The sequence below is a fragment of the Leuciscus leuciscus genome (assembly GCF_965113295.1).
Source record: "Leuciscus leuciscus genome assembly, chromosome: 15".
Lineage (NCBI taxonomy): Eukaryota > Metazoa > Chordata > Actinopteri > Cypriniformes > Leuciscidae > Leuciscus > Leuciscus leuciscus.
In genome coordinates this window covers 24118045-24146000 of record NC_138739.1, presented here as the reverse complement: position 1 = coordinate 24146000, position 27956 = coordinate 24118045, and the positions used below count along the sequence as shown (strand labels likewise).

Below are 27956 nucleotides of genomic sequence, written 5' to 3'. Positions count from 1 at the left end.
CTTAAGAGGCGCAATAGCGACTGACGCTAGAGACTGCTGTATTTAGCGTCCTTGTGCACCCCATGCCGGAGATACTGGTTCCGCTCAGAGAGGGGTGAGAAGGACCACATAGCAATGTGATAGTATCCATCCAGAACACCCTAGTGGCTATATAGCAACATGCTACAAAGCATTCAGAACATGTTAGCAACCATAGATACTTATATATATATACATAGATGCCTCATTAGTGGCTGTTTCTATGGGTCGCTTAAAGTAAGCCATCCACCATAGTGGAATGGTCAAAGCTGGTCTGTGAACATTCAAGAGTAAGTTGGCATTATTGATTCTTACTGTGAGTGATGACACACTGTCCGTTCCAAGATGGTGGGCGTGCCGACGCGTCTACCCATGTTAGCAACATACCAAAAACCACTCCGAACAGCAACAACATAGCAACCTTGTGGCTCTTTTGACTTGTTCCAGTAAGCAAACACCTAAAAACCTCATGGCAACGAACTACAAAACACTTAGTAAATGCTACAATACAATTGAAATTGCAATTGTGCAGCAACTCCCAAACATTGTGATTAAAAACCACCCAGAATGGCAACAGCATAGCAATTTTGACTCAGACCTCATAGCAACCACATAGCAACTTTATAAAATGCAAAAAATCTCTGTTCTGCATAATGTACAAACAGTTTCAATAAGAGCCAATCGGTAATTTGGGGTGTTATTTATTTGACTCACTCAGGATTAGTTAGAAAAGTGTTCAGTTTCACATCTATTGTCATACATGTCACATCACACGTATTCTGTGGCGATAAAACCTTTAGGTTGTCACACCGCAGGAACGCAACTCTCCAATTACGCAATACGCAGTATTGTGTTTCGTCCACAAAACAGACATACCCTCGTTTTATCTGAACAGAGGGACAGAGAGACACAAGACAAAGCAGCCGGAGAGGAGGGAGGAGGACAAGAGATATTTTGCCTCCCAAAGGAGAAAGAAAGTGTATTTTGTGGATAACGGCCCGTGTGCTTGTGTGGATCTGTGGGTGTGTGGTTGTGCGTCAGAGGGAGGCGTGTTGTGGTACGATCAGCTGTGGTGAGATGTGGACAGTCAGTCCGGCTCTGTTGCAGCGGGGGCCACATTACACCGGCTTCTCCTGAGTCCGGCTCCTCTTCAAAGCTCAAATACAGATCCGACTATGAGCCCACAGAGGGTAAGTGGACCTTCAAGCCTGAGATATTAAAAACTGTAATACATAAATAGTTTATTATGAAAGTTCATGTCAGGATACCTGTACAGATACTCTTCATATCTGTTGCTTGTTTTGTCTCTCTGCTGTTAGTTAAATTGCTTCATTTTTATATTTTTTATATTTATACAAATGATAAATTAGGCTATTTAAAACTTTTATAGAGTGGTTTTATTTATATTTAAATTGTTTTATTTTTAATAAAAACAAAGAATTTAAATCAAAATAAAATGGATTTAAAAGTATTACTTTGCAGTTATCAATATGTTTTCACTCATTTTTGTACAATATAGTGAACATACTATTGACACTGTTGTTGTTGTCATGCTTTTATAATTTTGGTGTTATAAAAAGTCTTAGTTGTTAATTGTAAGAGCAATTAACAACAAATTATTTGAAAGAATCTGGAGAATCGAGAAATATGCATGAGTTGAGCATGTTTTTGTTAACATCTTAACAGCAATGTTTGTCCGCCATGTTTAAGGCGACTGACCGTTGCTTCGTGTGAAACCTGAATCTTCATGGCAACTTTGGCTGGGTATTACATCACGTCTTTAAATGCTCAAGTGGCAAGATTGTGGTCTTTTTATTTAATTTTTAAGATTAACATAAACTAGTGCTGTCAAATCGATTAATCGCGATTAATCGCATCTAACATATACGTTTGTAAATAGATGTATATGTATATGTGTGTGTGTGTATAAAAAAGTGTTAGATGTGATTAATCGTGATTAATTGATTTGACAGCACTAACGTAAACAGAATTTAGTTAATACAAATTAATTAAATTTAATTAATTGTGACCTCAGTTTCCTCAATCGTCATCCTCTCTTTGTGTGTGTTTTTGTTTGGTTTTGCATGACTGTGCAGTATTTGAGGGCAAGTGTGAGATGCTTTCACAAAGAACAGATCCGTGCAAACATTGAAGCGTTTGAGGCTTCAACAGCCATTTACACTGTCTGAAAATACTTGTTAGAGGGTGTGCATGTGTGTTTGCTTAAAACAAAAGCAGTGAAAAGGTTGTCAAATGTAGGAACAGACCAAACCTTAGAGTCCTTAGAATTAATACTAATGATTATTACTGGGCATGACTGATGTGGTTCAATTTGTTTAAAAATTGTATTCTAAATATTTCACATTTATGTTCATAAAATTATGGTCAATGGTTTGTTACTTTTATTTTTTTAAATTGCAATGTTACTGATAAAATCAAGATTTTCTTTAATGTGCCTGCCTCTAATGCATTATATTTATAGGCTTAAATGTTATTGTATGTTAAACATATTTAATGAACCGTGTGATTCATTTTAATATTATTTTCTCTGCTTATGTCAGTGATACAATTAATTTCTTCTCTCTCTCCATTCAAAAACAGGAGACGTCTAAAAAATGACACGACAGATGGCTTCTACTGAAAGGAGCCTACGTAAGTTTACATAAAAAAAGTAGATCTTGTCTTCAGATGCCTCCACAAACATTGCGTCCAGACTAGTCTCGCATAGCCAGACCTTCAGACTGACGGCAGAAGGTTTGGACTCTATCTGAGCTTTTCTTGGCCAAGGACCGCCCAAGAGGACGTTTGACTGACATGTAACCCAACCAATCACAGTTCATTTTGTTCCGCGTCATGTTTAGGGGCGTGGCAATATAATGTCGATGTCCCTACAATAACAGACCGGTGTGCATCTAATAAATGATTCATTCATGAACGTTGTGCAAGTTTACTGCAACAATGGAGCCGCGAACTTCACTTACTTTTTGAAAATCCAGCGTTTAATTGATCCTGGCAAGCGCTATTGTCGCAGTTGTAAACACAACGGCTTTCTTCTTCCACGAGGGGTTTTGGCATCACGGCATTTGTTTCCAGGCGGGCCGATAAAGAATGCGACACACACGTCTCCCGGACATCCTGTAGAATTCAACCAATCAGATCGCGACTTCGAAACTCCTGAAGTGTTTCCAGAAAAGTGTGCCATATGCATCAGACGTTCAGCCAACGGTTTGTGGGCGTGACGTCTGAGGCTGAGACTAGGTCCAGACTAGGAAGGCTTGATAAAAGGGGCTTGATTGTATCTCGTTTTGCATATAAAATGCAAAGTATTAAAGACAAGTCTAAATAGTTCCAGTAGCTCAACTTGTAGATTATAGGGTTACACTTTATTTCGATATACCTCTTCAGACATTCTAATAACTATAAGTAACTTTGCAACTACATGTCAAATAACTCTCATTCATTTGTAACTACATGTCAACTAACTCTCATTAGAGTATTGGTAGACTGTTAGGTTAAGTTTAGTAGAATAAGTTGACATACTTTCAAATTTACTTATAGTCAGTAGAATGCTTGTTGGGGTAGCATCAAAATAAAGTGATTTTAAGTAGACAGTCTACTAATACTCTAATGACTGGTAGTTGACATGTTGTTGCAAAGTGGAAATAAAGTGGTGCTAGCGACACCAAGTTACAAGGACTGCTAAGATGTATGCCAAAACCCATCAAACGTACAAAACGAGGATTCATTATCTGGTCATGAGAGACAGGGGTGTTTTAGTGTAGTTTTCATGATGTACTGTGAATCTGGGTCAGGTGCATTACCTGTCGTCTGACCCCTCCTCGCCCTCTTTGTCTCCTGTACGTTCTTGCGCATCAGGTATCCAGGCTGATGACAACCTGAAGTCCATGATCGTCGGCACAGTGATGAGAAAAATCAAGTCTCGCACATGGAAAAAGCAGCGTTATTTCCGGCTACAAGAAGACTGCATGACTATCTGGTACAAGAGCAAGAAAGCTGGAAATGCCCACTCCACCTGTAAGTGCTAACAAGGCTGAAATCCACAATCTGTAATTATTAGTCATTTATCCAAAGCAATAGATGTATTACAATTAAAATCTCATAGGCAGGGGTTCAATCCTCCTCCTTGAGGGCCACCTTTTTGCAGGGGGTAGCTCCAACACATCTGGCTGGAAGTAGTGACTCTGAAGACCTTGATTAGCTGGTGTAAGAAAAAATTATGTGGACGTCGAAGATCTCAAAAATGAAGTTTATTATAGCATAGCAGTGGCAAGGTACACAAATCACCTTGGGTTCACCGGCGTCAGAATGAACCCAGAACATCCAAATCTTAAACCTTTTATCCTGTTACAGTTTACCACTCGTAATGTAAATGAAGTTCTGCCTTAAATGTAAATTGAGGATAACAATAAAAAGTGATAGCCTTCTGTTCCCACATCTTCGATATTATTTCAAATAAGAACAGCCAAATGTTAAGGTGATAAGATTGTTTGAAATCCCTGTATTCAGGATGGTTCTTTTATTTTTACCGCTCCCATGCTATATGTGATAATATATCACTCCGGTGATACTATTTACATATTACTGCGATCGGAAGAAATTGTCTCGATGATAAATAAGCTCTTTTTAGGGAAGGAGCATAAATGTATATATTGGAGTGGAAGTTTGATCGGAGCAGACTATAATTCCTTACACTGGTATAGGTGTGTTTAATTGGGGCTGGAGTAGAACTCTGCTGGAAGGTGGCCCTCCAGGAGCAGGATTGGACACCCCTGCAATAGGAGAAACCTGAGGTTAAGTGTCTAATTAAGGTCACAATGGTGATAGTACATGGATTGATTCTTCCTGTGTTTCTAATGCAAGCCTAGAACAAGTACACCATCACCCTAGACAGAAATATAAACAACTTCATACAGTACACAGTGATTTCAGAACCTCTAGACCAGGGGTGTTCACTTTTGTGCCTGGAGGGTCAATGTTAGGCTAAATCCGAAATCACCCCCTAAACCCCCAATAACTATTCCCTATGTTAGTCCACTAATACAGTTCACTTGAAGGAGTGAATGAAAACAAGTGAGCGCATTTGGACAGCCATTGAGCGTACGTCGGCTGTATACTTGTTATTGCGGTGTAATGTGGGACAGAATAAATGCACTCGATAATCTCTACTATGGTTTCTGACAGCACTACAAATGGATAAAATAATACAAAATAATGCCCTATTTGAGGGTATAGGCCGCGATTTCGGATTCAGTCTTAGGGTTTAACTGTGAATTGCTCCAAAACACCTGTTGTCTCTAGTTATTGCAAATACCTTGATTAGCCTGGTGATACCTGGAAATACCTGGTTCAGGTGTGATTAATTAAGGTTTGAACTAAACTCTGTAGGATATTGGCCCTCCAGGAGCAGGATTGGGTACCTCTTGCTCAGTCTACACATTAGGGTTTGGCTGAGAGTCAAAGTTTTGATCTGGTTTTCTTGGTACTGACATCTCTCGAGACCACGTTAATGTGGCATTGGCCTTGATGGGTCAGAAGAATGGTCTGGTCTTGACTCTAACTCTAAGGGTTTATCCCTATTTAGATAGCTATTGTTTATGTGTGTATATAGTTTCTGTGGGTGATGTGGAGGCCGTGCGGGAAGGGCACCAATCTGAGGTTCTGCTTAGCATTGCTGACGAGTTCCCACCTGACCGCTGCTTCACCCTTGTGTTTCGTGGTCGACGGGGCAATTTGGACCTAGTGGCCGAATCAGCAGAGGAGGCACGATCATGGATAAATGGGATACGCAAACTCATCGATAACCTGGAGAACATGGGGCAGAGAGAGAAACTAGACCAGTATCCTTTACTGTGACCTTATCTATCTGTCTATCATTCCGCTCTCTGTCCATCTTACACACACACACAAAGGTTTCACACAGGCTAAATGGCATTAAAAAGACACTTAAATACACTGGGACAGCAGCACTTCTGATGTCCTCAGATTCTTAATTTACCTGGATTGAAGTCCAAGTCCCTGAAATCAGATTAGTTGATAGGAACATGTCCTACTTTGGTAAATCATGTGTCAGCACTTTGGTTTTCCCTTAATGCTGTTTCCAGATGGATATGTGATTGGTTCAAAAAAGCAGACAAAAACAGAGATGGGCAGATGAACTTTAAGGAGATCAGAGATCTGCTGAAGATGATGAACGTGGACATGAATGAGCATCATGCTCTCCGTCTCTTTACGGTAACTACACTTTCATGGCCAGCCTATGGTTACACTGCTTGATGTAGCTTCAGTTCAATGATGGTTTTGACACTTGACACACTTGCATCATTATTTAGTGATCCATTTCCAGCCAGTTGTTTGTATTTGTACATTTTAGAGCTTCTCTTGTTCTGCAGATGGCGGACAAGTCTCAGTCAGGTACTCTTGAAGACGATGAGTTTGTGCTGTTCTATAAGATGCTGACTCAGCGTGAAGACGTCCTGCGAGTGTTTCAGGAATATTCAAGTGATGGGCAGAAGCTAACGCTCCAAGATCTGAAAGATTTCCTGCAGGAGGAGCAACTTCACGAGGATGGAGTTCAGCAGTATGCACTCAATCTCATTGAACGCTATGAACCTTCAGACACAGGTAATTAATTTTGTGATGAAGCATAGCTAACGGAGTTGTACTTTTCTTGCTGAAGTTTCTTCAAAGCTTATGTTGTTTGTATTTTACTTTCCACTTGCTATTGATCTGTTCAGGTCATCTTTGGTGGTTTGGCCTCTTGTCCCAAACACATCTTTAACTTTCAAACTCAAACTTACTAACTTTTAGTTCCAGGTATCGTAATGCTGCATTTTGTGTTTTTCTTAACTCCAGCAAAAAAGTTGCAAGCAATGACATTTGATGGTTTCCTGATGTACCTGAGCTCATCAGAGGGCTCCATCTTCAACCCTTCCATGGTAGAACTGTCCCAGGACATGACTCAGCCTCTCTGCCATTACTTCATTTCATCTTCTCATAACACATACCTTCTGGAGGACCAAATCAGAGGACATAGCAGCGTGGAAGGCTATATACGGTACACGTTTTCAAAAACCTATCAAGTAGACATTTCCTAACCAAAACACACCATCCGCAGGCTTTTCCATGTTAGTATGAGCATTTATCTGGTATAACATATACAGATTGAGCAATTCTTATATTCATAAATATGAACTTGTATGACTGTTTCAGAGCACTGAAACGTGGCTGTCGATGTGTAGAAGTGGACTGTTGGGACGGACCAAATGGAGAACCAATCGTCTACCATGGACACACGTTGACGTCCAAGATCTTCTTCAAGGATGTTGTCACTGTGCTGAGCAACTATGCCTTCAAAGTATGTCACAAACTATGTTCATTCACTCTTTCAAAGCTGTGAGTTCCTAACAAAAAAGAACTGTGGTGGTACCATGGTATAGTGATGCTATCAAATACCACAGTACTTTCAAATATTATATTCAAATATTATGGTATTTACATGATTTTCTAATGTACATCAAGGAATACCTTGGTATAATAATGCAAACAGCATGTCATTAACATGGTACGTTTTAACAAAAAACAAAACAAAAAACACTGTATCATGGTATAGTGATGGTAATGGCATGGTACTTTGATTTATATACCAGGGAGATTGAAGGTTCTTCAAAGAAAACCAAGGTATTAGCATTAGTACTATGGTATATTTTTAAATACCATAGTTTAACCATCTGATTCTATCATTAAAATATGGTGCCACAGTACTTTTTTTTGTAAGGGGATGGTATTGATAGAAATACCAAGTTTGATATAAATGTGGTATTATCTTAATACTTTTTATAAACCTCTTGGTTTCTTTCTTTATCTCTTCATCTTTAATCTTTTTAAACCAGGTTAGAGTACTGTACTTGCTTGCATTTTTGTGTGTGTGACAGACTGGGGCCAGGGCACCATGCCCTTCTGTTTGTGTGTAATGTGATCTAGGGCAGTCGACCCCTGCCTGGCAGTGCGTTAGCCGTTGTTTTCTGTCGAGTGTTCCATTACACTCCATCACTTATTCACACACTCTCCCCTCCTCAGGCATCGCAGTACCCTGTCATCCTGTCCATTGAGAACCACTGCAGTGTAGAGCAGCAGAAAGTCATGGCCCAACACCTCACCCAGATCCTGGGAGACAAGCTGCTGAAAAGCACTTTAGATGGAAAGATTCCTATCGGCCTCCCATCCCCCGAGGTGAGCCGGAGAGCATGGATGCATGTGGTCAGTTAAACAAGTACTTAACAAGTCCACTTAATTGGACTGCTTAAGTGGCAGTAAATTTCTAGCACTAGTCATTCATTTTGAAGTGTCCTCGGCAAAGATCTTGAAGTTTCCACCCCACAAGTAGACGTGTGTATCAGAGTTCAGAGTGGAGTGACCTCTCCATGATACATTCACTTTCTCCGGCTGTTTACCTGGGGTGGCAGCCATATGATCTATGTCCATGCAACCCAGCCACACTTAATTATTAAAGCAATTAAACAATTAAAGCAAACAACAACCCCCCCCCCCCCCCCCCCCCACAAACGCATACGACCATGCTGAAAAAAAAGCTCAGACTAACATGAATTACCTTGCTTGTCAAGTTTCTCTGGTAAAACTATTTGACTGATTGATTCTTTCTAGTTAAGAAGCCTGGTGGGGATACCTGCACACCACCATTGTCATTTTTAGCAGGGTATTACCAGAAGCATATCAAGATTATCTAGCTGTTAGCCACTAGCAGCACTTAACTGAACATCATGGTCTTCCTGGTGAAGCTAATTGACTAAGGCAGTCTTACTAGTTTAGGTCCAAATTCATTGATTCCTTTAAAAGAGATACATTCCTATTCGACCAACCACTAGTCAGCCTAAGGCCTAGCCTAGCTTCTAGTACTAATTTCTAGTTTGTGTGTCAATGTGTTCACTGTTAAAGAGTTTACAGATTGTTGCTGATGAAAGTGTATCCTCTCCATATTTGTGTGTGTATAGGATCTGAAAGGGAAGATTCTGTTGAAAGGAAAGAAGATAGGTGGATTAGAGGATTGCATGAATGGGGTGGTGGATGACCCTTTGACAGGAGAGGTGAGCGACGAAGAGGAGACCGCTGAAATTGATGATGACCATCATCGCACTGACAGCATACGACATAGAGGCAAGGTACAGTGATACTTTCAAATCATATTAGCCAAGTGGGCAAAGATCATAGCTGGTAACAGAAAAGTCTTAAGTTTGAACCCAATCAAAAGTAGATTCATGAACTATCAAAAGGAAATAATGTTAAAAATAATGGGCCATATCTAGAGTAAAATTTCTTTGGCTACTTCATGTGCCAATGGATTGTAAAATATTGAACTTGTCTCACTGGTAGTTTATCAGGTCTTCATCAGAGTCCTCAAGCAAGAGTTTCAGTCTGCCTAGACTTTAACCACAAGATTCGAATCTACTTATGTAATACCTGTTGAACACACTCCTTCGTTTGGATCATCCATGGAAATTCCACTTTTCTGTTCTGGGCTGTAAGCAGTTTACCTAATGTAGACCAGCTTGTCTAATGTTGAAGGTAGCAAAATATTCTGACTGACAAGAGTTGCACAGTGGCCCTGAAAATGAACTGATTACATAAAGGACTAATAAAAGTTGAATGGGGTTAGAATGACGCAATCTTGGGAAGGAAGTACACAAACAAACAAGAAAATGCAAGAGAGAAAGTCGCAGATAGATAAGACAGAAACGGCGTATCTTCTGTGGTCTTCTGCCATCTGATAGGTGGCCATGTGCACTTGCTGGCACTGCTGTTACCATGCGACACTTGATTCTTTGAACTCTGGTTAGCTGCAGTCAGGGATCACCCATCTTGGTTTCTCCAGAGATAGTCAACTTGTTGACTTGTCAACTGAAACATTTTGTCATGTTATGTTTAACATACAGACTCAGTCTTGTCGGATAACTGATTTAGGCTAATTACTAATAATTATTTAAATGCCACATTTATCCCAAGTGACTTACAGAACCCTTCCTACGGGGATAGTCCCTCTGGAAGTATCTTGTTTAAGGGTACAATTTCAAAGAATTAACCCTTGCTGGCTTTGAACCTACAACTTTTGGTTACCAGCCCAGATCAAGGCTACGCCACCCTAGGCAAGTTGAATATCATGTTAAGATGGCACAGCAGGTTAGCAAAGACAAACCCAACAAATGGTAGTGTAAGATGAAGCCAGGTGGATACCGGTCCTTATTACACATGGGCCGTCTGTCATGACATTGTCTAAGTAGTCCTGTGTTGAATTAGCAGAATTGAATGCTTGCAGTAAAACCACATCATACAATTTAGCTAGTTGACTTCTCAAAACACCATAGCCATGTCGATTTTGAGTTCTTAGTAAAGACGGGTGCATATTGTACGATTTATAATAGCCTCTATAACCTTTACGACTGTTGCTTGTCAGACTGATCAAACATGATCCCCGTTGTAAGCGATGTCACACTGTGGGATCTCAGTTGTCATTAAAGTCAGAATGTACGGCAGTCAAGATGCATTAAAAATGGACGCACGGAAGAAGACTCATCCGGGGTTTTACCATGACACGTTCAGTGACGTGAGCTGCAATACATGCAGGACTGAAATGGTGGCTAGCAAACAAAAACAATCTCTAGCATTAATTTTGATCATGGCTTCTCTTGAAAAGAAAACTGGAAAAAAACGAAGACGATGTAGAGCAAGGTAGTGGTTTGTTGATGTCTCACTAATTGCATCAAGTTCGGCACTCCTATTGGTTTTTGATTTGACGGTTGTCCGAGAGCTTTCTGACCCCCTCAATTTCTTCTCGTCTGCGTCAGCCTCCTATGCTGTTTACGTTGTAAACACAGTGCAGTGCTTCCGGGTTCTACGCCAGAACGGCGGCTCAGTATTGACCGGCTCCTGCGTCAGCACCACACACGCATCGTGGTGCTCACGTGAACAGCGTTGGAAACTGACACGGAACGGAAGAAATTGTTGAATGAAGTAGTTATTTTAGATTTTTTTGCCGAAAAAAAGTATTCTCGTCACTTCATAACATTAAGGTTGAACCACTGTAGTCACATGGACTATTTTAACAAAGTCTTGACTACCTTTCTGGGCCTTGAAAGTGGTAATAATGTCGCAGTCAGAAAGCTCTTGGATTTCGTCAAAAATATCTTAATTTGTGTTCCGAAGATGAACGAAGGTCCTACGGGTTTGGAGCGACATGAGGGTGAGTAATTAATGACAGAATTTTTATTTTAGGGTGAACTAACCCTTTAAATGGCTTAAGCTGGTGTTCAACTGGGTTAGCTAGTTGGCAAGCTTGCCTCAAAGGCCTGACCAGCTGACAAGTGCCTGCAACCCCTTTAAAATATCAAAAAAAGATAAGCCTGATCCGTGGAAAACCAGAAAACCACCTAAAGCTAAGAAAATGAAACGAATGTGGAACTGTCAAACTGAACTGAAGGACTGTTTTTGTACTGTCTAGAAATCCAAGCAGCGTCTGTCTAAAGAGCTGTCCGACTGTGTGGTGTACTGCAAGAGTGTCCACTTTAGCAGCTTTAAACATTCACGAGTACACTCCAAGTTTTACGAGATCTCCTCCTTCACGGAGTCTAAGGCCCGGAAACACATAAGGGAGGCAGGTAAAAGAAACATGAGTCTGACTGCTTATAACATCTTATCAAATTTTTTTTTTTTGAGAATTGTATTGTCTTACTTTGTCTCTGTGCTACAGGAGCGGAGTTTGTTCTCCATAACGCTCATCAGTTGAGCCGGGTTTACCCCAGTGGCTTGAGAACTGACTCATCCAACTTCAACCCACAGGACATGTGGAACGCAGGGTGCCAAATTGGTAAGCCTACCTGAGACTAAGATATGTTTCTTGAGAGCTTTCATTGAATATTTTTTTAATATTCTCTATTGATGAACATTGCTCAACTGTCTATTAGCACAATACAGATGTGATTAATATCTAGTTGTTGGGTCAAACTTGTTATGTACTAGGAATTAGTCTTACAAGTCTTTTGAAAATACAGATTTAACCAGCTTAGCTTTAACCAAGGGGTGTGCTGGTTTTAGCTAGCAATCAAGCTGGTTAGGTTAGCATAGTTTGATGGTTTTATAGAAATTTTAGGCACTTATCAGCTGGTCAACTAGGAGACCAACTGGTTAAACCAGCTGAACACCACCAACCTGACCAGGCTGGGAGACCAATCAAGACAATCATAGGATGGTTTAATATAGAATATTCAGTTGATGCGTATTGCTAGTTAGAGTAACTAGCCAAGTCATCACTAGTATAACAGCTTAAATTGTCATGCTTTATCCATGAAAATGGAAAATGTTCTACTAGGAAATGTTTTATGCAGGATCTTTTACTACGGAATAATAAATATTTTATTGCTAAGTGTAGCCTTCTCCTCTTCTCTTCTCTTCTCTTCTCTTCTCTTCTCTTCTCTTCTCTTCTCTTCTCAGTTGCTCTGAACTTTCAGACTGCAGGGGTTGAGATGGATCTAAACGATGGCTTATTCAGTCAGAACGGGCATTGTGGCTACGTACTGAAACCAGCGTTCATGCGCAACCTTGACGAGAGGTTTGACCCAGAAAACCCCCAAAACCGAGATGGTTACAATCCGCTTAGCCTGTCTATACAGGTAGAAACCTGCATTTCTGTGCATGTGCTGGTCTTAGATAACGTGTGTATATGTTAAACTTGCATTGTGTGTTCATGCCAGGTCATCAGTGGCCAACAGCTTCCCAAGGTAAACATCAAGGAGGGCTCAATTGTTGATCCCCTCGTTCGGGTGGAAATTCATGGCATACAGCTGGACCAAGCCAAGCAGGAAACCAGATACATTGACAACAACGGTCAGTTAAAATGTATAGCATGGAGTTAAGTCTAGACTGAGAAAGTCTAGACGCAGTTAAAACAGAGATCTTGTTGCGTTCAAAAGACTAAACAAATCTTGTTTTTGAGCTAATGGTTCAATGGATATGCACTAAGATCTACTGTGTAAAACTGGTGAGGTCACTGGTATATCTTATTTTAGCTTATTTAAATATAAGTTATTATTTATATTATTATAAAAAATTATAGGTGTACAGTAGAACAGCATGTTGTGCACTGTTAATGCTTGAAATTTCATGTCAACAACCTATTTGTCTCTGCAGGTTTCAACCCGGTATGGTACGACATGCTTCAGTTTACCGTTCACGCCCCTGAGTTGGCGCTGGTTCGGTTTGTGGTGGAGGACTATGATAAAACATCAAAGAACGACTTTGTGGGACAGTTCACTCTCCCTTTCACCTGTATTCAACCAGGTACGTCTCAATTCCACCAAATGTATCCTCCGTGGAGCTGCTGTTAATCCTAAATAAGCACGTTTTGTTCTTCCTTGTAGGATATCGTCACATCCATCTCCTGTCTAAGGACGGCACCAGCATACCTCCTTCATCGCTTTTTGTTCACACTCGGATAACTAAACTAACGTAAAGCAAAGAGACTGAATTTAATGCTGTCTTACATTGACACGTGCACCAAAGAAGAAAAAATGCAACAATTTCAAGTCTTCCCAGTCAACACTTGTTTGCAGAATGCTGACATCATATTGAATACAATTAAAAAAAATTATTAAAATTCACACTTTTAAGGAAAAGTTGTGTTGCTATAGATTTAGTTCATTTATACGCCAAATAATTTTATAGTTATTTTATTGATTTGTTATTAAGATTTGAGTGATTTTCTATGTCTAAGTTCAACTTCAATGAGATACATGTCCAGGTTGTATTTTAACCCCGAAATCAAAAGAAAAAGAACAAGATAATGAAGCTTATTTTGGTTTGTTTCAAGGACTAAAATTTAGGATACGCTACACGACAACGGTGTACTAAAAACGGAAAAGTTTTTCATTAACTTTTTTCGCGTACAGACGACAGTGTTGTCAAAACGATCCTCGCTCACACGGATCTGTGAAAACGACTAAAATCGCTGTATTATCATCCCAGGCCAGTAGTTGGCGACGTTACTTTGTAAAGAAACACTACACGCCTATAGACTGAACACATAATACGCATGCGCATGACGTCACCGTTTTCACTAATTCACGTTTTTGTAGTTTACATGGAGATGATAACGGTATCAGTTTAAAAAACTTGCACTTTGAAACTCGTTTTCAAAAGTTTGAGTTTTCAGGCTCCCAAAACGCTGTTGTCGATAAATTAACGGCCAAAAATGCATAAAAGTTTTCCGTTTTTAGATGAAATTTGTGTCGTGTAAACAGCCCCAAAGCCCCATATATTTCATATGAGATTCCCCCTCTGTTATTGTTACCATGCATGGTAAGTCTTTATATCTTGCTTTTTGTATTTTAGAAACATTTGAATAGAAAAGGCTTGGTTCTTTATTCGTACGACTCTATTTCAGCAGTACTTACACTGGTGTGTGTGTTAACTGCTCCTTTGGAATAAAGTATAGAGATAATGGGCACAAGGGCTCAATTACAATCTTCCTTAGGCCCCGAAGTACCTCAGGGGCCAGACTCAGTTACACAGAGATACAGAAGGCAGTGAAAATGACCCCGTCTGTTCCCACCTCCACCTACCTGGATACAGTATACACCACTGTATACATTTCAAAATATCAAAATACATATACTCTTAAATGCATCACCTTTCCCCTAGTATGTATAGAGAATTATTCTGAATCATGTCAAGTCATTTGTTAAATCAAATGTATGCTGCTGGACTAATAGTGTTATTTTTTGTAATTCTAAGCTTCATATGAGCCGGATCTATATACTGTTTTTGTAGCATTGCTCAGTAACTAACTGTAAACTGTCTGTTTTGCTTGTATATATGTATGTATGTATTTAGGTATTTGCCATATTCTTCAAAAAATAAAGATATTTTAAAGGACTTCATGTTTCTGTTGCTAAAACAAGCTCCAGTTTATCCCAATTTTTAAATGATAAAACAACGAGGTAAGAATGAAAAGACTAAAAATTCTGAATTACATCATCAAACAAACAAGTCTAAGATGGTTTCTTAGCATGTCAGACTGGTCTAGGAGGGTTTTGGGGAACTTGTGCTGGTCAGGTTGATAGACCCCAATGTTGTTAACCAACGTAAGCCTAAATGTATATTTAAAAAGTACTTCAGTAGCGGGACACTGTTAAAATTATGTTTAATATAGACATTTATCTAAAGTAAAGTTCCTTCATCACGTTCGGTTAAAGTTACATTTCTTCTTATTTTGACATTATGTGCCTTATGCTACAGTTCGTGTTCTTTAAGTTGTGTTTGTTGGTAAACTATACCTGAACATTTTCAGGTGTAGAGTAGACGATCCTCAACGACGACCTGAAGAGGACTTTTGACGGAACTTGTCTTCCGTTTTATTTTTACCCGGACAAAATTAGCTGTAACGCCAAACAAGTTGTCACTTTTATGCTTTTAACACGTGCGGGTCCTTTTCTGTATGTTTCAGCTTTGAATATATATATAAAAAAAATTATAATATCGAAATCACATATAGTGAATCAGAATGGTGGGGAAAATTAAACGGATCCGACAGAAGCTCCATCACGGCGCTGTAAAGCTGGAAAACGAGCATGAAAACAGACCCATGCTGGGGAATCTGGAGAAGATAGCGATCCAATCCATTCAACTCACAAAAACAGATTCACGACAACCCAAAACCAACACATCTGAGAGTAGTATTAGCAATAGTTCAAAGGTATGGCTATTTGTTTGTTTTATTCCATTTTCAAAAGCTATTAAATAATTTCACATCATGTCAGTGCCATATACTGTATTCCCAGTGTAATTTCTCCTCAGATGAGCTGTTCTAAATGAGATCGTTATTCAGCTTCATGTGTTTTTCATGTAGGCTTTCAGTTTTCCCACTGGAGTTTTTGCTGGAACTAAAATCTCCTCCGACTCTTTAGTTCAAACACTGAAGGTTGATGAACCATCAAATGTCGTCGTAAGCAAGCAGTCTGCAGAACAGAAAGGTGAGTGTTTTTTATTGCACAAATGTTCTGTTTTAAATATTTCAAATGAATATTTAAAGTATTTAAATTATATATATATATATATATATATATATATATATATATATCAAATTTCACATATAAATCTGAGTAGGCAAAGTTTTATTATTTTGAAAAATATAAATATAATAATAATAATAAAATATACATATTCAATATTCATATTTAATAATAATGCATATTCATACATATATGAATATATCCTAATGTTCTGTATTATAATACATAATATTTTTACATTTAAAATAAAAAATAGGCAAAGTTGAATGAATTTGATAAATATCAAACAAAGAAAATTTAAAATGAAGAATGTTTATTTTAGTTATAGATCATCACAGAACATTTATTTTACTTAATTCCCCCCCCCCCCCCCCCCCCCACAGATTTGCTTTAGTTGTGCAAGTATTAAATCAAAATATTACAAGTATTTAATGTTAAAACATGTTCAAAAATATATAAATGATTATATTGTAATTAATGGTGTTATATTCATATTTTTTACATTTAAATCATATTTTTTTAATGATTTTGACATGCTAAATGAAGAAATGTTTATTTTTTATTATAGGTCATAATCATTTAATATTAATCTTACTTTTTCTATTATAATATTTTAACGTTTTTGTTTATAAATAAGTATTAATTGTTAATACATACTATTAATTGAACTTTTACTAGTGTAATATATATAATATATATTTCAAAATATAATTACAATAATATCTTAAAAAAGAATGTAATTATATTTTAATATTTAAATAATAATTTTTAAATGCATAATCTTTTTGCCAAAATGCTTGTGGCCACAAGATGGCAGACAGTGGCACATTATTGGATTCTTGTAAATTCTAATGTCTATTTTGGAAAATCTGTAATATATATTGAAGATTGGATGTTTGAAATCAACGAAAACAAAGACTTGCTTCATGCTAGAACTGAAAGCAGAGAGTGGTGTAGCTTCGTGGTTAAAGATCCAGGCTGTTCATTGACAAGTTGTTAGAACTAAGATCCAAGCAGTAAAGTTAGGCGCAGTTTAATAAATGCGTATTGTCATTAGATGAAAGCGAGAGTGTTTTTCACCTCACACGTCCTCTAGCTTTGATTCCCTCTCTATAAATGTCAGCTGTGTGTGAGTATTGAGGTTCTGTTCTATTCCTGGCTGTCTGCAGTATAAATAACTCATGCATGAACATCACAGTGCATCAATGCACTGATGTGACGAGAGCGAATCACTGTGTTTCTCTCTTATCAAGACAACTAGTAAGGGTGAAAACTGAGGAGCCGTTTGACATCGCGTAGGTACTTCATTTGAATTGAATTTGCGACCATTAAAAATAAGTATGCTCTATATAGCAGGAGTGTGAATGAAATTCAGATGTACTACATGTGACCTTCCAGCATCAGTTGCGTTCGGTTCACTGCCATTCATAGTAAAGTGTCCATCGAATGTGCACTTCAGAATCTCAGAAGAAGTAGTAGGTCATCCGTGTACTGTTTTTCGAATACTATGTATTCGGACATGCTACTCTGTTGGCGTGATGTTTTTCGCATACTATATAATAGGGAAGTATTTGATTTCAGGCGCAGCAAATGATTTATGGTCTTGGCTGCTGTTCTAGTCTTGATATTTGTGTAGTTTACAGTATGTTTACTGTTTATCTTCAGTATGTGGGCGTTTCTTTAACTACTGGCAGTTTTGGCACTGCAGACTTGCAGATACTTTTCACACCCTTAATACAATTTGATTTGTTCAGCACTGGGAAAAGCAACACAACTCAGAAGATATTCAGTATCATTCTGTGGCAGAAATGACTCTTTAAACATTTGCTGTCTTGCTCAGGCTAATTTCATAGCTAGCATTTCTATGTATCCTAAATACACATGAAATCATGTTTCAATAATATATATGAAGAGTTCAGATGGAAAGCCTCTAAATGCCATCTGAAATTTTCTTCTAGAATGCTCATTTTTATGAAGCTCGTATATTTAACTTCAGTAATTTCACTTAAATGGCAATGAAAATTACCTATTAATTGCCATTTAAGTGAAATAACTGAACTTAAATATACGAGCTTCATAAAAATTATCATTCTAGAAGAAAATTTCAGATGGCACTTAGAGGCTTTTGCATCTGAACTCTTCATATATATATATTATTTATTTGTTTTTGACTACTGTATATATATATGTATATGTGTATACATACGCAGTAGTCAACATTTGAAGTGTATCAAAAAAGTTTGTCCTAAGACAAGAACTGGTATTGTTTAAAATTCATTTATAACTTTGATGAAAGGTTTTGATCCACTTCAAATGATGACTACTGTTTGTTTATATATATATATTAATAATTTCATTTTTTGTTTATCAATCAGTCAGCTGATATTTGATGTTTTTGTAATCCTTGATTTGTTTCAAATATGTATGTGTATATATTTTTTTTCAAACACGATTTTTTTATGTTTTACAAATATGTATATATAGTACATTTAATTAAAAATAAAAACATTTAAAAAATATATGTATACATATATATTTATACATACATACACACATATTTTAATGTCCTTAATTTTTTTTAACTTGCTCCATATATAATCAAACTAGATATTCAGTATTAGATATTTTTGTACATTATACACAGTATGTGTGTGTATATATATATATATAGTGCATAAAATTAAAAATAATTGTTCCATATGTTGATATTTTATTTTAATGTGTATTTAATGATATTTAGCTATAATTTTCTAAGTATGCTTCATATGTAGATGAAGGCTCTATTTCTCTTTGAGAGTCACGGCTGCACTAGAGAGAGTTTGACAGAGAGGATCGATGTGCCTGTGGCCCTGCTTTGACAGAACCAGATCTTTCGTCTCTTTAATTGGGGTATCAGTGTCTCGGCTTGACCTCGGAAATTCACCTCCTTCACCTCCAGCTCAGCTCCCCTGACGCCTTGCCACCTCACCTCGCCGCGGGACGGGACGGGGAGGGGAGAAGGGCAAGTGCAGAGGGCCAGGAAAGGGCAGCCGCTTGTTCTGTCCGCTCCTAATTGGCGGTGTCCGTTTCAGCCAGCTCTCTGAACATGATGCTCTCTCTGGGATGGATGTGGTGGGAATGATGGATTTTTTTCCCCTATCCCACGTTTGCGGCAAACAGACGGATGCAAAGGCGAGATAGTGTTTCCTGCGTCAGGAGTGGTGGAGGGAGATATCGGCAGGACGGAGATCCCTATCGGGCAGATACAGCAGAAAAACACGACTGTTGTTATTTCTGTGGTGGCTGATGATTGGATCGACTCGCTGAGGGTTTCTCTGATCCGAGAGCAGTTTAGTGACGCATCTGAATGGTTTAGACTAGGATTTGAGTGTGGAAAACTGGTTGTGGATCAGATAGAGCCTGGAAATTGGCAAACAAATATGAAGTTTTGCTGTTAATCAATGGCAAAACCATCGTATATGCAGCAAAATTGACATGATATCATCTGGAGCGTTTCAACAGCACAGCAGTCTCTTCAACACTGTTAAGTTATCGTAAGAAAAAAATTATGATAAAAAATATTTTCTTTTATTTATGGATAATATAAGTTTATCAGCAACTAAAAACCAACACATGGTCCTAAACTATCTAGTCACTGATCTTATTTTCAGCTAAATTATCAACTCTGCCAATTTTTTAAAACTTTTTTTATAAAAACAAATTAGTGTAAGTTTTAATTTTGGTAGAAAATAATGAAATTACACAAATCAGGGTTTTTGATGATATTTACATGGTCAAATTTTTTTGTAACAGGGTAGAATACATATATATATTTAACAAAAATTGAACAAAATTACACAAGTGTTTTTGCTTGTATTAAATTACGTATAATATAATAATATTTATTGTAAATTACATTTGTTTATTTTAAATATAATACTTAGATATTTATATATAGCATATTAGATTATATTAATATATATATATATATGACATATTATATATAAGATATGTAATATGAAAGTATTCATTTTATATATTATATGTATATTTTATATATTTGTATTTTATATATATATATATATGTATATATTAGTGCTGTCAAATCGATTAATCGCATCTAACATAAAAGCTTGTTTATATAATATACGTGTGTGTATGCATATATATAAATATATATGTGTGTTTGTGTGTATACACACACACACACACACACACACACATAGATAATATATATATAAATATAATTATATATACTCACACACATTATATAAACACAATGCGATTCATTGATTTGACAGCACATATATATATATATGCAGGCTCTACCTTGTTGCCTCATTGTCTTTTTCTCCAGTGTCGTAAGCGGAAAAGCAAATGTCCCTGTTCTGTTTATCATATCATTGAAGGATGCAGGCCCAGGGCATTTGTGTCTGGACTTCATGTAGGCCGTTCTGTCAGAGATCATCAGTCTGGATCATGAGGGCTAGTGGGGAAACGTGGGTCGTAGGACATGACGTTTATCTCTCTTATCGAGTCGCCTCTCCAGACTGTTTTCCACAGCCGTGTCGTGCCCATATACAGACAAAAGTGCATAGGCGTCCGTGTGTGTATATAAAGCTTTGAGGGGCTGTTAAAAAACAGAGTGAAAAATTGTTTTGAAGTGTACATGACACGTAATCGTTCATGACTAATAAGTAACTCTCGTGTTATTCTCTCGGGTCTCCTGCAGACGGCCAGCATCCAATCTGTAAAGTTTCAGCTTTCCTTCGCAGGAAGATGACGGACATTTGAGATGCTGTTTCTCCTGCAAACACACACAACAGGCCGGTCGCCTCCGAGTGATTGACACGTACAAAATAGCAGACATACATTCACAGAAACGCTACAGATGTGGCTGCATTCTTCCAATTGGATTACAGAAGTTAATTTGCTTTGCATTGCTGGGAAATCAGTGAAGACACTAGTTGGCGTAATAATGTGGAAAGATGCAACAAACTGAATTAAATCATTCGGTTTGGAGATTTTGATCGCTGTTATTGCTTTTTCTACAATTTTCTACTATTTTCTGACATTTATCAGGGCTGTGAACAACAAAAGTCTTCAAGTCTTCATATTTTCAGTTGGTTGCCAAGGCTCTTATTTTTGCCTTGGCAACCAACTGAAAATGTTTAAGCTAAGTGCTTGAAGACTTTTGTTGTTCACAGCCCTGATAAATGTCCACAGCAGGGCTCGAGAGGTCAGCGCAGGTCATTCAGGCGGTGCGATCTCTCAGTGATGGACCTGTGCAGAGACGTGAAGGCGTTTTCGATGACCAGATAACTCACATAAACGCTCTTTTCCTCTGAATGTTGCTCGTAGCAACCAAAAGCTTGTCGAGCTGAGCTTCTCCCCTGGTGATCGAAATCGCAGAGGTCAACTCATTTTCATGCGTTTCTCTCTGGGTTTAATGCATTTGTGTTATTTTTGGACCAAACTGTAGCTTAACTCTTTTTTTTGTGTGTGTGTGTGTGTGTGTTGCTTAACACAGATCATTTCAGAGCGGCGAGTGGAAAAAAATTGTGGTAATTTATTTTTTCAATGCATTATTATAATAATTAATTACGCCGACAATCAGTTATAATAATACTAAATAAATAACACTGTGATGCGTGAATTTTTAAATCACAAATTATTTTTTTAATTTTAATATAATTTATATATTTATAATCATTTTCATTTAAGTTTGTCATTTTGTTCTTTTGTAAATTCTATTCGTTTTTTAATGTTTATTTTAGTTTCAGTAATTTTAGTACTCTTTAGTACTCAATTTTAGTCATTTTTAATAACATTTTATTTCTAATTAAGTTTTTCATCTAATATTTAGGCTTTATTTGAATTGATTTCAGCTTTATTTATTTGAACAGTTTTAGTTAACAGTAACAACACTGATCTTAATGTTTTTGGGTGTTTTTATGATTACAGATCTAATATGGAATTATTAATTCTGAGAGAGTTACGCATCTGTAATAGAACAATTTTAATATTATTATTAAACACACAAAAAGTGCATTTTCTGAAACTGAACATAAATCTTGTGACATTTAGATTTTTTCAATGCACAGTGATAATAGTGGTTATACCAACAATCTCAGTATATTAAATTAGTAACAATCATTTTTCTGAAGTGCATTTTCTGTAATTGAAGCATGTAAGTCTTGCGTGTCACGCATATAAAAGAGGTTTATTTGTGGTTTGACCTCTGTGGACAGTGTATGACCTCTGTCAAATGGGAATTAAGCTGATACACACACAAACCGATATAGATTTCACGTCACACTCAATACAATTGTTAAAAACACACAATATGCTCCTCCTGATAAGACTTCACTATCTGGGAACAGGAAGTTACATGCAGTTAAAACAACAGACATCCTCTGGTAATCTACACACGTTATTTTCCATTCGATATATACAATCCCACAGCCACGGCACGTGTCATCATATTCACATGTGGACATTTGATTAAAAATAGTGACTTTTATTTTATTTTATATGAATAAACGTATTGCTAATGGGGATTTACAGTGTTTATGTGCGTTTGAGATCTAAGCGGTGCAGTTCCTGCATCATTCCTGGTGGGAACTGAACCTGCTACCTTTGTGTTAGCGGCCGTCCGTCTCCTTAACTGATTGGCTCCCACTACGTTATTTTGACTGGTGCACAGAGTTCAATCTCGGCAGACTAAACAAAACCAGAATGAACCAAAACACCTGCATTCACACCAAATATAAAGCCCTCTTCAAAGAAGAACCTCAAAGTCCCGTGCATTTGTGTGTTTTCTCTTCTTCTGTTTGAACCAGTGTTGTGATTAACTGAAACTATTTCAATTAGAAATATTGCCTTGCAACTAACTGGAATAAAATGTTTGTTACACTGAAATAAAAATAAATTTAAGCTAAATAGAAATGTAAAAATATATAAAAACTTAACCTAGATTTAAAATAAGAACTGAAAATGTAAAAAAGGTAATTAAAATTTTTAATAGATAGTAAAATAACACTGGTTTAAATTTGTCCTCGTAAAAATAATGAGTTTTTTTTAACCCTTTTTGTGCCTTTCTATTATGTTTTATTCTATTTTTTCCGTTTCTTGTGATTTTTCTCTCTCTTCATTTTATGTATTTAATACCATTTTATACCATTTTAATCATTTGTTTTACAACTTTTTATGGCTTTATATTGTGCCTTTTTTCATTTTATTTCTGTTTTGTCTTTTATTTAATTTATTTAATTACTTTTTATTTAGTTTTATATTTATGTATTATTACATTCTAAAGTAAATATAAAGCGCTTTTTGTTTAACTTTTTCTTCGTCCCCTTTTTGCAAATAAAGTTGTTGTTTTTCAGTTTTTTTAGTTTAGTTTAAATGCTTAAATGCATAAGATCTCCACAGGTCAGTCATGCATGTTGTTGAATTGATCAATAATGAATGATCCATATGGAAATACCTTTTTTTTTCAGGCACGGAAGAAAAGAAACATCAGTCGAAGAAAGAAAAAATGAAGGAGCGGAGGGAAAGATGGCTCAACAGTGAGTACTTTTTTCTTTTTTTTCACCTTCTCTTCTTAGGACCTTTTCCTTTCCCGCAAATATCATCAAAAGTCCAGAGAGCACAGTCCCGAAACGCTGGAATGAGGATATTTCTGTCATCATGTACTGATCTGCGATTCTCTCGTGTGCCGACGGGAACCTCAGAGATGGATATGGCAGGATCATTAACACCACACCCCGTTTCTGACGCCTGTAATCGTTCCGGCCGATCAATGCGTCGGGTAACACAAGCTCTGTCCGAGGTGATTATAATTAGGATCTAATGGGGCTCACGGCTCCAGCCGAAACCCGAGCCTCAGACTGCATGTCAGATTTTCAGGAAATTAAAAAGGGGGGGAGGATTAAGATGTTGATGGATTCATAAAGCTCAGAGACATTCAAGGTTTTTACAAATGGTGTACGGTAACACTTATATACAGGGATCTTAACGGCAGCAGAAAACGCCCAAAATGGCCACTTATAAGGTGAAGAATGGCATTTCATTTGTGTTTGCAAAACGTGCTCCTGTCAAAGATCTGTTATTTCTTCCCTACATGTACTGTGTAGTTTTTGGACTGACGCACCTGGTGTGTCCTGCTTTCTGTCTTCAGATGGTCGGGTGATTGTAGTTATTTTCTGTCTATGACCTGGACTGGCAGTCGTTCTGGATATAGGCCTTCCAGAATGAATTGACCCTTTAAAGCAACTTTTTTATCAGAAATGATGTGATGTGACCTACTGTAACATTACTGTGATGTCTGGGATTTCAAACCATCGTTTAAAAACAATGCAGTTATCCGATTCTTTACCGCAATTAAATTACCGTAGTTATTTTGTCTATGTATTCTTTTTTATTTATGCCTTTTAAATTTTAAGAATTTCTATTTTCTATGCTTTTTATTTTTTAACTTGTTTTACACACTTTTTTATTTGTTTATTTTCTGCTTTTTTATATTTTTTATGAATTTCTATTTTAGTTTTATGCTTTTTATTTTATATTTTGTAATGTATGCTTTTTTTATTTGTATTAATTTATTTTATGCTTCAATATTTTTTTATTTGTATTTTATTTTTGTTGTTTCTATTTCATCTCTTTTATAATGTATATCCTTTTTATTTTACACTTTTTGTTGTTTATTTGTTTATTTTAGGCTTTTATATTTTTAAAATTCCTTTTTATGCTGTTTTATTTTATGAATTTATATTTTATTTTGTTGTTTTTTTTTTATACCTTTTTAATACACCTTTTTTATTTGTATGTTTTTGTTTTTAATTTCTTTTTCTTTATTTTTTAATATGAATTGTTTATGCTTTTTATTTTATGCCTTATATTTAATTATTTTATTTTATTCCTTTTTGTATGCTGTCTGCCAGAGAACAAGATATGGCAAGAAGAGGAGGATCAGACTTGTGTTACCCACATCAGCACAACAGCTCAAAGAGCGTGTCTGAATTTGAATGAATGAGCGCACAAGAATTTGCATCTCCTGCTCTGTGATCAGAAAGCCAGCCTTTTCCCCCCGGCGTATGCGTCTTGGTCTGAAGTTTGTTTGTCTCTTTACCATCTGTAGAGATCAGTGGGATCAAGCATGCCCGTGAACAGCAGGTGGCTCAAGCGCGGAGGAAGGCCACTCCTGTTGTGGGCGACATGAGGCCGCTAGCCGACGCTCTTCCTGAACTCTCCCAGCTCCTCCCTTCTTTCAGAACCACCGCCAGGGCACAGCGGAAAAATAAAACGTAAGTGCTCGCTTTCCTCATTTCTACACAGAAACATGATTGTGAATGCTGGCAGCATATCCTCTGTGATCGTTTGTGCATATGCATGTATTTGTTGGCATGAGTAAGCGCTCGTTAATGGTCTCTAAACAACACACTGTACAAACAGATTTCATGTAACACCTGTTTCTCTTGCAATGGGATTCAAACCGAATTTGTATTCATTTTCTGCAACCCAGTGCACATTTTCTTTCTCTCTTTCTGCCGCTTGATTTACTCAGTATTTATAGTATTATTGAAGTGCCCCTATTCTGCTATTTTAAAGGTTCCTAATTTTGTTTTGGAGGTCTCCTACAACAGGTTTACATGAATCCAAGGTCAAAACCACTTGAATTTCTCATAATATACATTGCAGCATCACCTCATTTCTCACAGGGTCTGAAACGGTTCATTCGAAGATTCAGTCTCTCTAAACCCCTCCTTTCTAAAAGCTACTCTGCTCTGATTGGTCAGATGGCCCAGTCTGTTGTGATTGGTCTACTCTGCTCTGATTGGTCAGATGACTCAGTCTGCTGTGATTGGTCTACTCTGCTCTGATTGGTCAGATAACCCAGTCTGTTGTGATTGGTCTACTCTGCTCTGATTGGTCAGATGACTCAGTCTACTGTGATTGGTCTACTCTGTTCTGTTTGGTCTACTCTGTTCTTATTGGTCAGATGACCCAGTCTGTTATTGATCTACGGTTTGCAGCGTATGTTGGAAACCAATGGCCATTACCATATCAAAAAAAGCATATTGGGGCACTTGAATTTTTTAGATCCCCTTCCCCAAAATAAAAAGACCTGTAATAAAATGCTAAAGCCAAAACATAAAATTGCATTTTGTTTTACAAATAAATTCTGTATCAACTCAAGAGAAATACCCGCTATCAATATTTGAAATTGTTATTTTTTACATATAGATAAGTCATTTAGAAAAAATATTTAATCGGCTAGAAATTGTTGTTGTTTTTTTAAATAAAATGTAAGATTAAAACTAAAACTGTTTCCAGTAATCACAAATAAATGGTAAAGTCATGAAAATACATTGGCCGGGTGTGGGAAACATGTAAATAAACAAAAGAAGGTGAGTAAAGTTTTGTGTGGCTTGTAAAACAACAACATGTAACTGGACGTCTTTTGTGATGGCTAGTATTTATAAACATGGTTAGTGTTGAAATTTAAACCTTGAACAGCGCTCAAAATGTTTTAGGCATTGATATTTTTTGGCCATCTCCTATAAGTAGATTGTAGTAAAAAAAAAAAAGTATATTTATATCACACACTGACTAAATGTGTTATTTAAGAAGTGAAGCATGCCACGGGTCGGCGGCAGTCTTGCTGTTTATTTAGATTAATCTGGGCGTGCGAAGGGCTGAAGCTTTTTTCACAACTGTGTAATTGTTTTGATCCAAAACACATTTGTTTTTCTCTGTTTGCGTTGGTACGTTTTTATCTGTTAGTCATTTGATGTATGTTGTGAAGTCTTGCTTTGTCTTGCATGAGTAACTAAAAAAAAAATAACACTTGTGTGAGGAAAGCCTGTGCTCTGGACAACTTCAAAGCGCATCTTCAAACATGCCTTTAAGCCTCTCTATATAAAACACATTTTAGCAGACAGGTTTTTTTTCCGACTTATTTTTTGTTAGTAAGTTAATGATGCTGAATATAAATGGTTCTGCATGTAACACACATGTTTGTTCTTGTTTTCTCGTCTCAGTCCGGTTAAGAAGAAACCAGAACCAACAGACTTCAGCCAGATGAAACCAGCCCAGAAACGAAAACTACTGTAAGATAATGGCTTCCCTCTAACTTTCTAACTTTACTTATGTTAATTTCACATCACTTTTTTATTTTATCAATCATATAGAATCATAAAAAAAAAAATTATGACCCCCCCCCATTGTCATGTTAATTAAGCACATTACCTTAATGAAAAAACAATACGTTATTACAAACATTATTTATATATTACATATTATTTAAATCATTTGTTTTGTTTAAATGCAAAATATATATTTAAACTACTATTATTTTTAATAATTTAATTGTTTTAATTGTAAATGTATCATACATTTTAATATTATAAATTATTTATTTATAAATTAAATTAAATTAAATTAAATTGACAAAAACCTAGGGGTTAATGGAAAAATCTCACAAAACCAAGAACATGTCCAGGTCACATTTTTTTCCAAATAAAAATAAATGAATAAATAAGAAAATAAAAATAGATGAATAAATAAGTCAATAATAATATTAATAAAAAAAAAAAAGTATTTTGCTTAAAATAACTAATGTCTATTTTAGGGATATTATTACTTTTTTTTTTTTATAATTCATTTTCTTCTTTCTTTTTTTCATATTTGATTAAAAATGGTATATAAATTAATATTTATATCTTATTTAAGCAATATATTTAATTTAAATGTAAAACATATATTATTAAAACTTTTATTATTATAAATAATTGTAGTATTGTATGTGTATTGCATTGTTATAATAAATTATTTATTTAATTTATATTAAATTAAATTAAA

General features: G+C 36.5%; 2 protein-coding genes across 2 annotated transcripts in view; both read left to right on the top strand.

Annotated features, from left to right (window-relative positions):
- The first annotated feature begins 920 nt into the window (after positions 1-920).
- plcd4a (phospholipase C, delta 4a) lies at positions 921-14976 on the top strand. The gene is made up of 16 exons (XM_082139663.1): positions 921-1208; positions 2620-2670; positions 3895-4053; positions 5648-5876; positions 6141-6270; positions 6429-6660; positions 6892-7093; positions 7249-7393; positions 8116-8268; positions 9048-9215; positions 11549-11705; positions 11798-11914; positions 12538-12716; positions 12798-12930; positions 13234-13383; positions 13464-14976. The coding sequence occupies exons 2-16, from the start codon at positions 2634-2636 to the stop codon at positions 13553-13555; spliced, it is 2283 nt and encodes a 760-aa protein (XP_081995789.1). The 5' UTR covers positions 921-1208; positions 2620-2633; the 3' UTR covers positions 13556-14976.
- A 500-nt stretch (positions 14977-15476) lies between these two features.
- slx9 (SLX9 ribosome biogenesis factor) overlaps positions 15477-27956 on the top strand; it is a 13140-nt gene continuing 660 nt past the window's right edge. Inside the window, exons 1-5 of the mRNA XM_082139673.1 lie at positions 15477-15796; positions 15950-16073; positions 23594-23662; positions 25234-25399; positions 27137-27205. Coding sequence (XP_081995799.1) covers positions 15605-15796; positions 15950-16073; positions 23594-23662; positions 25234-25399; positions 27137-27205 — 620 coding nt within the window. The 5' untranslated portion in view covers positions 15477-15604. The remainder of the gene's footprint in view (positions 15797-15949; positions 16074-23593; positions 23663-25233; positions 25400-27136; positions 27206-27956) is intronic.